General features: G+C 56.2%; 1 protein-coding gene across 1 annotated transcript in view; it reads right to left on the reverse strand.

The window, feature by feature from the left end:
* The window catches only part of Obscn (obscurin, cytoskeletal calmodulin and titin-interacting RhoGEF), a 125,402-nt gene that overhangs the window by 25,571 nt on the left and 87,118 nt on the right, over positions 1-12,713 (reverse strand). The window contains exons 58-68 of the mRNA XM_059270645.1: positions 8,835-9,107; positions 7,796-8,071; positions 6,967-7,254; positions 6,397-6,684; positions 5,049-5,422; positions 3,126-4,002; positions 2,201-2,479; positions 1,379-1,457; positions 980-1,098; positions 599-796; positions 25-57 (exon numbers count right to left, since the gene is read on the reverse strand). Of these exons, the coding sequence (XP_059126628.1) occupies positions 25-57; positions 599-796; positions 980-1,098; positions 1,379-1,457; positions 2,201-2,479; positions 3,126-4,002; positions 5,049-5,422; positions 6,397-6,684; positions 6,967-7,254; positions 7,796-8,071; positions 8,835-9,107 (3,084 nt within the window). The remainder of the gene's footprint in view (positions 1-24; positions 58-598; positions 797-979; positions 1,099-1,378; positions 1,458-2,200; positions 2,480-3,125; positions 4,003-5,048; positions 5,423-6,396; positions 6,685-6,966; positions 7,255-7,795; positions 8,072-8,834; positions 9,108-12,713) is intronic.

The following is a 12,713-nucleotide window of genomic DNA, read 5'->3' on the forward strand; positions in this document are numbered from 1 at the left end:
CATGCCCATCTGGGGCTATCTCACCTGGTGCTGGCTTCTCTTCTGGTTCACTGGGACCTGAAAACACAGAGAGTCAGACACTCAGCACTCATAGGTGCTCTGTCCTGGTAGCCCCACTGCCAGGGCAAAGACAGCCAAACCTCTTGAAACCTCAGAGAGCTACGGAACTCACCACTCAGCATGAGGATGGCCAGAGGCCACACAGACCTGACAGATGACATACTGCTACCCATTCTTGTTACCCCCAGCCTCCCCAGACCTGTGGCCTTGATCTACAACCAAATGCATGGGCGTGTGCACAACCCAGCAGCTTAGGGAGCCACATCTTCCAAGCCCTGGCAGAAGAGGCCACAGGAAGCACTGGGTCCCTCATAGCAAGTTTAGGTTTGGTTCAAGTTTGGAATTCACTTCCCATGTTCAGGAAGAAGGAGCCTCAAGGCCACCATGGTCACCTGTTCCCTGCAGGGTCACCTGTTCCCTGCAGGGATGACCTCCAGCTACCTGAGTCTCTGCTCACTGGAGCAACGACCACAGAGCCTTGGCCTCAAGTCTGACAGGGCTTGCAAATCAGCTCTGTCCAGTCTTTCGGGGTACCCACCTCGGACCAGCAGCCGGGCCGATGAATAAGCAGCACCCACAGCATTGCTGATGTAGGCTGCATACTGGCCACTGTCCTCTGGGGTGACTGAGACAATCTCCAGGGTATGCAGGGTCTTCTTGTCAGTCATGCGGATGTGGGCAGATGTGGTCAGGGGCCGGCCATCTTTGAACCAGTACAGTTTGGGGGCTGGATAGCCTGAGGACACAAAGGCAGGTGGTCAGTGATGACAGAAGACCCAGAGCAGAGGTCCTTCAGAGACCAAAGGGTGCTGGCCTCCTTATCCAGAGAGGACTCACACATACCCACCCAAACACGGCTGGCTGGTAGGACTTGGCCTCTGTTCAGTGAGGCAGTGATGCTTCCTCACCAGCTCCTTACCTTTCACCTTGAGCTGAAATTTGGCCAGGCGTGTGCCAGGGGCCACTTGGAGATCTTTCAGCTCCTCCAACACCTGGGGAAGCTGCCCCTCATCTGACTCGGTTCCCTCTTGCTCCCGGCTGTCAGGAAGGACAAACAAGGGAACGCCCATAAAGCAACAAGTAAGAAGGTTCAAGGCAGGAGGGCCACGGGAGTGAGGTCAGCCATGGAGGGATAGTGAAGTTTCCTGAACTGAGAGACAGAGGAAGCAAAGCCACCAGGGCCTGGTGGAAGTCCCCAAGATTTGTCTTGTCAATCCAAGTACCCTAACCCCCTGCCCCAGGTAACAGGGCATGGATGCCTCTTCAGAGACCCTGGGAGAGTCAGTCACTGGACCTTTCCACCTCTGAGGGACCCCACCTGGACAGGTATCCCTGGGCGCTGAAGTATGATGAGGTCTCAGTAGCATCCGCTGCGGTATCATAGTCTGTGCTGGTCACTGGAGAGGAAAGGGTGATTCAGGGACAAGGCCTAAAACACACGCACGAGGACCACCTTGGCCCTGTGAGGCTCTGACCATGCAGCCTTGAGGGGAGCTACCTGCACTCAGCATGGAGAAGAGCAACAGCTTCCTACACCCTCCCTGCCCCAGCCTGTGACCGGGCAACACTTCCAGGCTATGACTAACTGCAGGCCTCTTGGGCACAACAAAATATCGATGTCACACAATTTGCAGTCTTCGTGAATTACAGCAGCTCAGGCAGCACCTTCCAGTTCCACCTTACACTACCACGAGGGCTTAAAGAGATACTGGCCTCGAAACCAACAGCTGAGGACTACCCATCAGGATATAGCAGGAGAGACTAGATCTCTCTGCTGTATGCTGTCACACATCCAATGTTCGTGTCCCACAAATACACGTGTTAAAACATTAATCTTGGGCTGGCCAGATGGCTCAGCAGGTAAAGGTGCTTGCTACCAAGCCTAGTGACCTGAGTCCAATCCTTGGAAGCCACATGGTGGAAGGAGAGAACCGACTCTCACGAATTGTCCTCTGAACGCCATACAAGTGTCATGGCACACACACACACACACACACACACACACACACACACACACACACAATGTAAAAAGAAAAGAAAATCATCAGTGTGTTATTAGTATTAGGAGGCAGAGTCTTCTGGAGGTGATCAGACCACACCCAGGCCACCCTGGAGACACCCAGCTCAGGCTAGCACTCACGCTCCACACGAAGCTCCGCCTTGGTGGAGGAGACTCCCACGCTGTTCTCTGCCAGGCAGCGGTAGACACCCATGTCTGCTGGCACCACCGCCGTGATGATGAGCTGGTGCCCGCCCTGTTGGTCCTCATTGATCATGTAATGGTCATCCTCCTCCAGCAGCTTCCCGTCCTTGAACCAGCGCACACTGGGCACAGGCTGGCCCGTCACCACGCAGTTGAAGCTCATGGGGTAGCCATCCTGCACTTCTTGGTTCTGCAGCTCGGTCAGGAACACTGGGGCTGGCACAGGCAGGTAGAGGGTACAACGTGAACCCTGGGTTGCCCATCATAACCAGATACCACGTACACACAGGTTACCACCAGAGGGTGGTGTAACACAGCAGCCTTTCCTATAAGGGGTTTCCCAAACTCCACAACTAGACGCCCCAAGCTTCTCTCCTTCCCTATTCTCTTAAGAATTCTCTCTTGGTTCCCAATGAGGCAGAGGAGTGCAGAACTGGAAAGGACAGACAGAAAAGGATGTACAGGCTGGAAGTTTAAACCCCAGGTACCCCCAAACTGAGGAGAAGTCTCAAGACACAGCCCTGAGGGTCCTTCATTATAACCGCCTGGTGGCCCAGGAGAGACTCAAGTGAGCAGTGAGGTTGTCCTACTTTCGGTAGCTGACATGGAAACTACCGTAAGGAACAGACCTCAACACGCACTGCTGGGGAAAGGCAACAACGCTGAGGTTCACCACCAGCTGTTTAACCTCAAAGTCAGGGCTTTGCCATGCTCCCCTCCACCCGCCCCCAGGCTGGGGGACAACCAGCCAGAGCTCCCTTCTGGTTCTGCCTCAGTCAGCCTCCATCCTCTTCTCCCTCTGCCCTGCCTCAGGCCAAGCTCCGCCACCCCCACCCCAGGCCGCTGTAGCCCATGGACTCACCAGCATCTGAAGTCTGCAGGCCAGGGGTCTTTGCCAGCGGCGCCGCAGGGGTGACCGTGGGAGCCACCTTGCCAATGCGCATCTCCACGCCCCGGGGCCCCTGCTCTCCCAGGCTGATCTCCACCCCGATGCCCATGGTGGCAAACATGTCACGGAAGCAGGTGACTGCTCGGCGGGCCTCCTCGAGTGCCTCAAAGCGGATGCACACAAAGTTTTCGTCCTCCCGGTATGTCTGCCAGTCTGCAGGCTCCTCTGGCTCCGCAGGGCCTTCGTCGGCGCTGAGGAAGAGTTCCTCCTCGGAAAGCTCAGCTGGGCTCTTGGTACGGAAGAGCCTGTGCAGGCGCCGCGCGGCCCGCCGGAAGGCATCGTCCAGCTCACCCCCTGAGGAACTCTCAGCCTCGCTCTCTGTCCCACTGACCACCACACAGGCACTGTGGCTCACACGGCCGAACTTGGTGCTCACCTGACAGGTGTAGCGGCCAGTGTCAGTGGGGCCCAGGCCAGTGACCAGCAGAGAGCAGGTACCGTCCTTGAGCTGGTCTATGTGGTAGTGCCGCCCGTCAGTCAACTCCATGCCATCCTTCAGCCAGCAGGCCCGCATGTCAGCCTTGCTGGCCACCACGCACTCCAGCCGCAGCACATCCCCAGCCTGTGCCTCCGTGTCCCCAAATGTCCGGGAGAACACAGGCCCTTCCTGCTGCTTTATCTCCTTCCGCACTTTGTAGCCCTTAAAGGCAGCCTGGATCTTCACAGCTGCCTTGTCCAGGGACGGATCCTTCAGGTCGGCTGCACTCAAGTCTCCTGGCAGCGGGCACACGGGCACTACTTGCTCCTGCTGCTTTTGTGGCTTCACAGAGGTGGCCACCTGGGCCCCATGCTGTGGACACAGGATGTGAGGTCAGAGCAAGGCTGGGAAATTAAGACCAACAACACTCCAGGCCCAGTACCACTTCAGCACTCCATCTGCCTCCAGCTCAGTGGCTGCCCAGGTGCTTGCGGGAGCCCTGCTACTTCTGCTCCCCAAAGCAAAGGCTCATCCTAGAAATCACAGTATGCAGTGACCCAGATGGGGACCAACAGCGTTTTGGGGAACACCTGATAGGCCAGGCCCATCTCTTCAGGAAAGAGTTGTAACTGTTTAGTAGGTCAGTGGGGAGGTGTATGGAAAATGCAAGAAAAAAAATAGGCAGGTTGTGTGGTTGAATGGGTAGTGGAAGGATGGATGGTTGGATGGAGGGATAGTTGGGTAGATGGTGGATACATAAGTCAACAGAAAAATAAATGAACAGGTGAGCAAATAGAGGAATAATGAGCAAATGAATGGTGAGTGAGGGGATAATGAATGAATGGATGAGTGAAGGAACAAGTGGATGCTGGATGAGTGGGCAATGAAGGGTGACTGGGTAAACAGATGGGAAACTAAACGGATAAACTGGAAAATCAGTACAGGAGGTATGGATGGTAGATTAGTGGGCAGGTGGGTGGAGATAGGTTGGTGGATACGTGGCCAAACAATCCAACAGGTGCCGGAGTGACGGATGGTGGGCAGATGAGTGGATGAATTACAAATAGTGGACAAGTAGGCAGATGGATGGAGAGATGTACAGAAGGATGATTGGATGGGTAGAGAGAGTGATATACAGATGGAATGATGGGGAGTAGATAATGAGGAGATGTGCAGATGGAGAGATGCAAGGACAGGTGGAGAGTGAATGGTACATGAATCAATGGATGTTGTATGGTACAATTATGCACATATGGGTAGGTGGTATTGAGATGGATGAATGGATGGGTAAGTTATGCGATTAAGGCATGGAAGTGGATGTTGAAGATCTGAGACACACACACACACACACACACACACACACACACACACACACACACACACCAGCCCTCTCCTTGCAGGCCAACTAGGAGGTTCACCTTGCTGGCCAGGGGTGAGATCCCAGGACCCCCGGCCTTCTTGAGGTAGGTAACTAGGGAAGGGGTGCCAGCCCGGGACTCGTCGTCAGAGCTGGTGTGTGAGAGGTCAGCCTCTCCCGTGCGTGCTAGCTCGTCGGCTGTGGAGTAACCCTCAGAGAGGTCAGGGGCTGTCTCTTCTGCCTCCTGCCGCAGATGTTGCACACGGCTGTCTTCCTCAGGCAGTTCACTGATGGAGTCCAGAGTGGGCTCCCGACTCATGCGGCGCTTCCGGGCAAGGGCCTCCCAGAGCAGATGCAGGTCGCCTTCCTGGGCTGCCTCAGGAGGCAGGCTGGGCTGCGAGGGGACCTCATCCCCAGAGCCTGAGGTCATCACCACTGAGGAGGGAAACAGAGCAGTCAGCGGGTGAGGTCAGACAGAGCTGCAACGCCATGCCTGCTTTTGCTGCTGGCTGGGGTACGACCTAGCTGTGGTCTTCTGCTCTCTGTCTTGCACCAGGAACCTTTATCTGTTCCGAGATGCTCCAAGCCTCAGTTCCCCACCATCATTTTTTGCTCCCCGCAGTCTACCTCCTGACAGGGGCACACGGTCACTCAACCAGAACAGAAAATAGCTCAGCAAAATGAAATTAGGTGTATTTCCACCTTGCTGCTGGTACAGGAGCCCAGGGTCACAGGGACATTAGCACTGTACAGAGAAGACATGCTGACACCGTGGCAGGCTCAGAAAGCAAGAAGAGGAGACCCCAGTATAGCACGTGGCTCCGAATACAGGGGGTGGAGGAGGTACTCAGAGCACAGAGGGGCTCTGGGCAGGAGCGCTGAGTTAGGGGATGGGCTCAGCATAATGGGGAGGTCTGGAAGCATGGGACAAGGGACATGAGACTCAGTGTGGGTAGGACTTCAGGCATATGGAAGTAGGAGAGGGTCAAAACGTCTGGGGGTGCGAAAAGTGCAGAGAGAGCCTCTCAGGATGATGCTCAGAGATGGGGTACACCATGGTGCAGACAGTATTCAGTGGGGGGGGTTGGGGTGCCTTGGAAGGCAGAGTGGATGGAGAAGAGGACATGCTCAGAGAACAAGTAGCTTCAGAAGAGGTCTCAGAACTCCTGTGGGCAGGGGTCCCAGGACTTAAGAAATCCACCACCAATCCTACTCAGGAACAGGAAGCTGGCCTACAGCACAGTTCAGTCACATGAGACCTGCCTCACCTGGCCAAGCCTTGGTTTCTCTGTACATCACATGGAGTCTTGGAAAGGGCTCTCAGCCTTTTGGCCAGAGCACATCAAGAAGAAAAGCCAAATCAACCCTTCCCCACTCCCACAGCATCCGACTCCAGAGCCCAGACTCACCATTAAAAGTGGCCGCCCCTGAGGAGGGCGGGCCCCGGGCGGGACAACAGCGGTACTCCCCTTGGTCGTCCGTCCTAAAGCCCTTGATCACCAGCATCTGCCGCTGACCCTGAGAGAGGACCTCAAAGTGTCCGCCAGGCTGGATGAGCTCTGTTCCCTTGTGCCAGATGACCTCACCAGCCTCAGCTGCCACTTCCAACTCCAGATACACATCCTCACCAGCTACTGCCTGGCGTGTCTCCGGGGCCGGGGGCTGGGTTGGAGTTGGAGTTGGGGCTGCGGTTGGGGCTTTGGCTGGTGCTGGGGTTGGGGCTTTGGCTGGGGTTGGGGTTGGAGCTTTGGCTGGTGCTGGGGTTGGGGCTTTGGCTGGGGTTGGGGTTGGGGTTGGGGCTTTGGCTGGGGTTGGGGCTGGGACTGGTTCAGGTTCCGTTGGCTCTGCTGAAAAACAGTGTCCAAAGAGGATAAGTCACATCAGCCATGATGGATCCCAGGGTCATTGCCTAACCCTAAAGAGCTCCCTCCCTCCCTTGTTCAGCCGGGCACTCTCATGGACTGAGAGCAGTGTCTCACCTAGCTTGACCATCTGGGGCAGGTGTACAGGCTCCCCAGCACCTGCCGGACCTACAGCTGCCACTCGGAAGCGATAGGTCTCCCCAGGGACCAGGCCGTCCACCACACACTCTGGCCCAGGTACCAGCTCATGGCACAACTGCCACTGGCCGGTGGATGCCTCCTTCATCTCCACACGATAACCACAAAGACCGCCACCACCATCACTCATGGGAGCCACCCAGGATAGGGTCACAGAACGGCCACTACGACCCACCACCTCAGCATCTTCAGGAGGGTCAGGGAGGGCTGCATGAAAGAGGACAGATTAGCACACACACTGGGTCCTGAAGTCCTTCCAGAAGTCACTGAGGTCCAATACTGGACATGGCATACACTTCGGGGTAGACTCCCTTATGAGTCCTGTTGGACCCTGAAGCCAGTGGTCCAGACTGTTAGGGGAGCAAGGGATGCTGCTGAAGCCTCCACGGGCCTGTTTGCTCATCTTGGCACCCACCACTAAGGTCAGGCATTGGGACTGGAGGACCTCATTTCTCTTGGCCCGTCCCCCAAGAGCTGGGCTTAGATATGCACTAGGCCAAGAGAAGAGGACAGAGTACGCTCTCAAGGGACTCTAGCCTCAGGGAGTGCCCTTGGACCTGCACCAGGAGCTACTGGAGTCACCATGCTCAGGCTCTTAGGGTCTAGTGGAACGGCACAGAGGCCAGCTCTGAATGGTCACCCATCTGAGTCAAAGTGGAGGGGTGTGTGTGTGTGTGTGTGTGTGTGTGTGTGTGTGTGTGTGTCCCAGACCCAGACTGTAGGGGAGAGGCCTCTGCTACCCACTCACCCAACACAGAGAGGCGTGCAGAGGCCACGGCATCACGAGCTGCAAATGTGACCTCTCCTGTGTGTTGGGGCTGGGCATTGCTCAGCACCAGGGCGTGGTGGCTGCCATCTGCGGTGACCGTCCAGTCGGTGTCGTCAGGCTGGATGGCAGCCCCGTTGATGTACCATGTAGCCTCGCCCACGGGCACCGCCTCACTTAGTGTGCATGTAAAGGAGGCCTGCATACCAGCTCTCACAGATGCATCTCGTGGAGGCTCCAGGACCTCCAAGCGCCAGCCTGTGGGGAGCAGGATGGATGAGCACTGGAGGTGGGGGTGGGGTGCGGGGCAGAAGGGAAGTGCAAGGCCCCTGGCCCTTACAAAACCTCCCTCAACCTAGTCTCAAGTCCTCAAGCTGGAGGTTCCTCAGACTGACTCACCTAACTCTCCTGGCCCAGGAAGGCCTCATGTTGGGGAGTCTAGAAGGCCAACAATGCTTACCTACAGTCCCACTACAGAACCACTATTCTGATAGCCCACCAGGACCTCTAGTGGATGAGTCCTCAGAGATTTCAGGGAGGTCCAGTGGGAGGGTGTCTTGGGGATACTTTCCTTTTTGCCTCCCCATATCCTGTCCCACTCCCCAGCCCAGTGCCCCTAAATCCCTGTAGACCATGGAAGTCCAGCCACCTATGGGAAGCGTCTGAAGATCTGACACCCACCAACTCTCCCAGGCAAGGAGAGCCTTGGTTGGAAGGGGTCTTAGAGATGCCACCCTTCTCAATAGTGTGTCCCCACCCCTGAAGAGTGGCAGCTCCCACCATCCCAGACCCCAGTCCTTCCAACCTACTGGGCTCCACTGAGGTCGCAGCACAGTTTGGAAGGTGGAAGGGACTCCAGTCCAACACCCTCCCGGCCTGCACGGGCTTGGATAGAGAGAGCTCAGAGGATACCACCTTCTTACACAACCCCCTTCCCTCCCACCTCTGCTCGAAGCTCAGCCTCCTCTGGAAGAGCCCCATCCCATCCACCCAAGCACGCCCCCCTCCCTCAGCCTGGCACCTCTCACAGTGAGGAATGCAGATGTGACCACATCCCCTGCCAGGAAGGTCACTCGGCAGCTGTCCTGCGGCTTCAGGTTTTTGAGCAGCAGCAAGTGCCGCAGCCCATTCTCAAAGTAGACCATCTCCACATTTTCCGAGGTGTGCACAGGCTCATCATCCAAGAGCCAGGTGTGGGCAGCCACCTCAGGCTGGGACAGCTGGCACTCGAACAGAGCTTCGCCGCCCTCCAGGGCATCCACATTCTCCAGGCCACGCACCACTGTGTTCTTGGCTGCGGAGAAAGCAGAGTTCAGGGTTGTGTAGCTCCGGCAATCCTTCACTACTGTCTCTTGCAAGAACCCCCCCACCCCCACCCCAAAGTATAAAGGGCTAAACAGAACAGGACCCCAGAAGCCACTGTGGAGGGTGGCACTCAGGGTCCACCTGAGGAGGTGTGGTTGCCCAGCCCCACCCATCCCATCCCCCTCTCCAGAGGCTTCACATTAGCACTGGTCTCTATGAGGCTGAGGGCATCCTGTGTCTCACGGATGAGAAACTTCATAGGTATTCACAGACCAGAACCTCACAAGCCCAGACTCCAGCCCACTGGAGATGCAGAGCTGTGTGTCCTTTCCCACAGTGGTGCCTGCAGCCTCAAGATGTGGCCCACACCCTTTTCCCAAGTCCCCCAACCAGCACTGCTAGACCTGTCCTGATGCCTGGATGCTGTCTTCAAATTTGTATCGACTGGAGACCCCCCCAAGTCCGTACCCCTCCCCTTCTCCCCTCTTTCCAGTTATCTTAGCCGCTGTTTCTCATAAAAGCCACAAGTTCACGAGACTGTGTCTTAACCCGGGTATAGCTCTGGGTCGCCACCCACATCGGTGTTCTCACTGCATAGGTCACCTGCGTTACAAGGCTGGCGGCCATGGCCTGCCTCTCTACCATGATCATGTCAGGCCTGCCTGCCAGGTGGCCTCACCTTGCACTTGGAGCAGTGCCACAACTCGAGTGCCTGCGGCCTCACAAGAGTAGATGCCGCTGTCACAGGGCAGGGCCGGCCTGAGGGTCAGCCTGGCTACGGTCCAGTCCTGCTCTATGATGACACGGTTCCCATCTGCGCACACCTCCCGCTCGTTCATCTTCCACATGGCCTGCACGGGCCTCGAGTACTGGCAGAGGAGCTCAGCTGAGCCACCCTCCTCCACCACCAGGTCCTGCATGGCACTCACCACCTCCACTGTGGGATCTGTCGGCCAACATGCCAGACATGCATCAGCCCCGGGACAGTGCCACCATGGCCCACCCGCCTTCTGCTGTCCATGTTAGTGGCTTCAGCGGCTGTAAGCATGAAGCTTTGGTGGGCAACGGCTTTTAGCAACAGGTGCCTGGCATGTGGCCAGGAAGGGGACCCATCACGGCTGCCCAAGAGCCCTACACACCAGGCATGCCTCATTCCACCCATGGCAGTTGACAATGTCAAGATGTCTGTCCAGGCTGGGTCCCTCTAGCCCAAAGTGAACACACAGGTCCTATCTTAAACACACCTGGACCCCAGATCCTGCAAGTCTGCAGCTACAGCCCATCTTGCCCCTCTCCAAGAGGGTAAGGATGCTTGCTGACACTCTTGGGGTCCCATCCCATTCCCACCTGCTGAAATCCTATGCAACCAATAACCGTTCATCCTGGATCTGGTTCTATGAGGGCTTACAGGAGGCCTTAGGCAAAGACACTGGATGAAAGATTAGGAAGGAGCTGTTCGGAGTCCCTGGCAATCTGCTGCCCTCCCTGTCCAGCCAACTCTTCCCCAGAAGGGTACCCACAGGAAGAGAAGCAGGCGTGCACAGGAGCAAACCAGAGCTGGAAGCTGTGGCTTCTCCATCGGGAGCCCAGGAAGTCCCCCTTCAGAAAGCTAGCCTTTGTCTGGGATGTCTATGCAGTAGGGTCGTTAACAAGAGTCAGTGTGTGCAGGTCCCACACAGCCAATGTGCAGGAGGCCAGTCTCCAACTAAAGAGTTCAAGGAGACTTAACCTCCCACTCAGGAAGTGAGTGGAAGGCTTCCTCTGCCCTGGGTACACGATAGGCATAGAGAATTGCCCATGGCCCTTGGGGTCAGTACCTGACACTCCTCAGTTCCCCAGGACCCTGCAGGAAGCATGCGGGAAGAGCAAGGGCAGAAGCACCAGCATGGGGAGGTCCCCACTGGCCAATACCTTTGACCAATAACTTGGCTGTGGAGACCAGGGGCCCTGTGCGGAAGGTGATGGTGCCCGAGTCGGCCACCCCCAGGCCCGAGAGCACGAGGGAGTGAATAGTCCCCCTCGCGCACAGTGATGGCACTCTCAGGGCTGTTCTGAAGCAGGGTGCCATCCAACCACCAGCGGGCCTCCGGCCCACCTGCACGAGACACCTCACAGGAGAACGTGGCCACCTCCCCCGCGAAGACATCCACATTCTGCAAGCCACGTACCAGGCACAGTGCTGCCTCTGTGCAAGAGGGCGAGAAGGAAGTCTGGGCTGGGGCTCCCTGGGGTCTGTGGGGAGGGGGCCCGCACGCAGGGGCACTGGCGTGGGAATGTGATCCGATAGCCAAATGGGTCTTTGTCCCAGTTCCTAGCACAGAACTTCCTGAGTGTCACCAGTGCTCTTAGGCTGAGCACACACCTTTTGATCACATCAGAGGCTATGCTAATGAGGCGCCTGCTTCAGGAAGGGGCTGGTCATCGGGAAGACGAAGTGACAAGAGGGTTCAAATGTCCAGCCCAACCCACCAGCCTCGGGGAGAGCAGTAAGGCTGGAGATAAATGTAAACAAATCTGATGGATTTCAAGGTCTTGGATGCCAAGGGGATAGAGAGTGATACATGGAGAACGGGAGGGGTACCTGTCAACTGCCCCCCACACTAGTCTTTGACTGTTGCTGGGTGATGTTCTGTGTGACAAACCAGTGACAGCAACTGTTTCATGACTCAGATGTCCTAGCAGACTGGTCAAACCCAGGTGGGCAGTGCGAGCCCCATTCACACCCACTTAGTTAGCAAGGTTAGGCAACTGACTTTGTGGGGGGATGCTGCGTCTCGTGGGACTGAGTCTATAACTAATGAGTCTATGCTAACTTTGGGTAATGTCAGAATTGAATCCAGTTATATTGCATCCAGTTGGTGTCTGCTGGAGGACTGCTTGGTGTGTGGGGAGCCCACTGTTCTAGTCAGGTGTCCTGTATCGTACAGAATATACAGGGGAACGGCTGTTCCCTACCACTGGGGTCCCAAGTGAATTTACTAGAACAATCTTGAAATTGACTGGCATGGGCCACTCAGAATCTTCCGGGATCAGGTACTATTCAGACCAGAATAGCTTGGACCAGAGGTCCAGAAATCCACCCCAGACAGTTAGCATACCCTAATCAAAGAGAAAAGTACAGAGGCCATCCACACTGAGCCCATGAAAAGCATGTGAGCCACTGAGCATCCCACACCCCTTCAGAGCACTTCTAGCTTCATCCACAGGAGGCCAATGACACCTATCCGGCATCTTTTTCAAAAGGAACAATGGATAAACTCCACATTTGGGGCTCTTCTTGATAATGGATGCCTCCTCTAACCTGGTATGGGCAGGAAGGAGGCACCCCAGAACCTGTTGCCCCAAGAGTGTGGGGCTCAATCCCAGAAGTGGCTTTCCATTCCTCAGGGTATAGCAGCAGACAGGGGCAGTCTGTCTAGATGTCCACTGAGATTCTGCCACCCTTAGGACTCCATGGCCTTAACTGCTGGGTATACTGCTGCTCCTCCTCACAGCAAGCTCTAAGCTCAGGAGCCTAATGGATGCAGATGAGCTCCATCTAGTTCCCCTGCATCCCGTCTATCTTTTGAGTGGATTCTCAGGAGAACCACAGGAG

The sequence above is a fragment of the Peromyscus eremicus genome, chromosome 8a (assembly GCF_949786415.1).
Source record: "Peromyscus eremicus chromosome 8a, PerEre_H2_v1, whole genome shotgun sequence".
NCBI classification, from domain to species: domain Eukaryota; kingdom Metazoa; phylum Chordata; class Mammalia; order Rodentia; family Cricetidae; genus Peromyscus; species Peromyscus eremicus.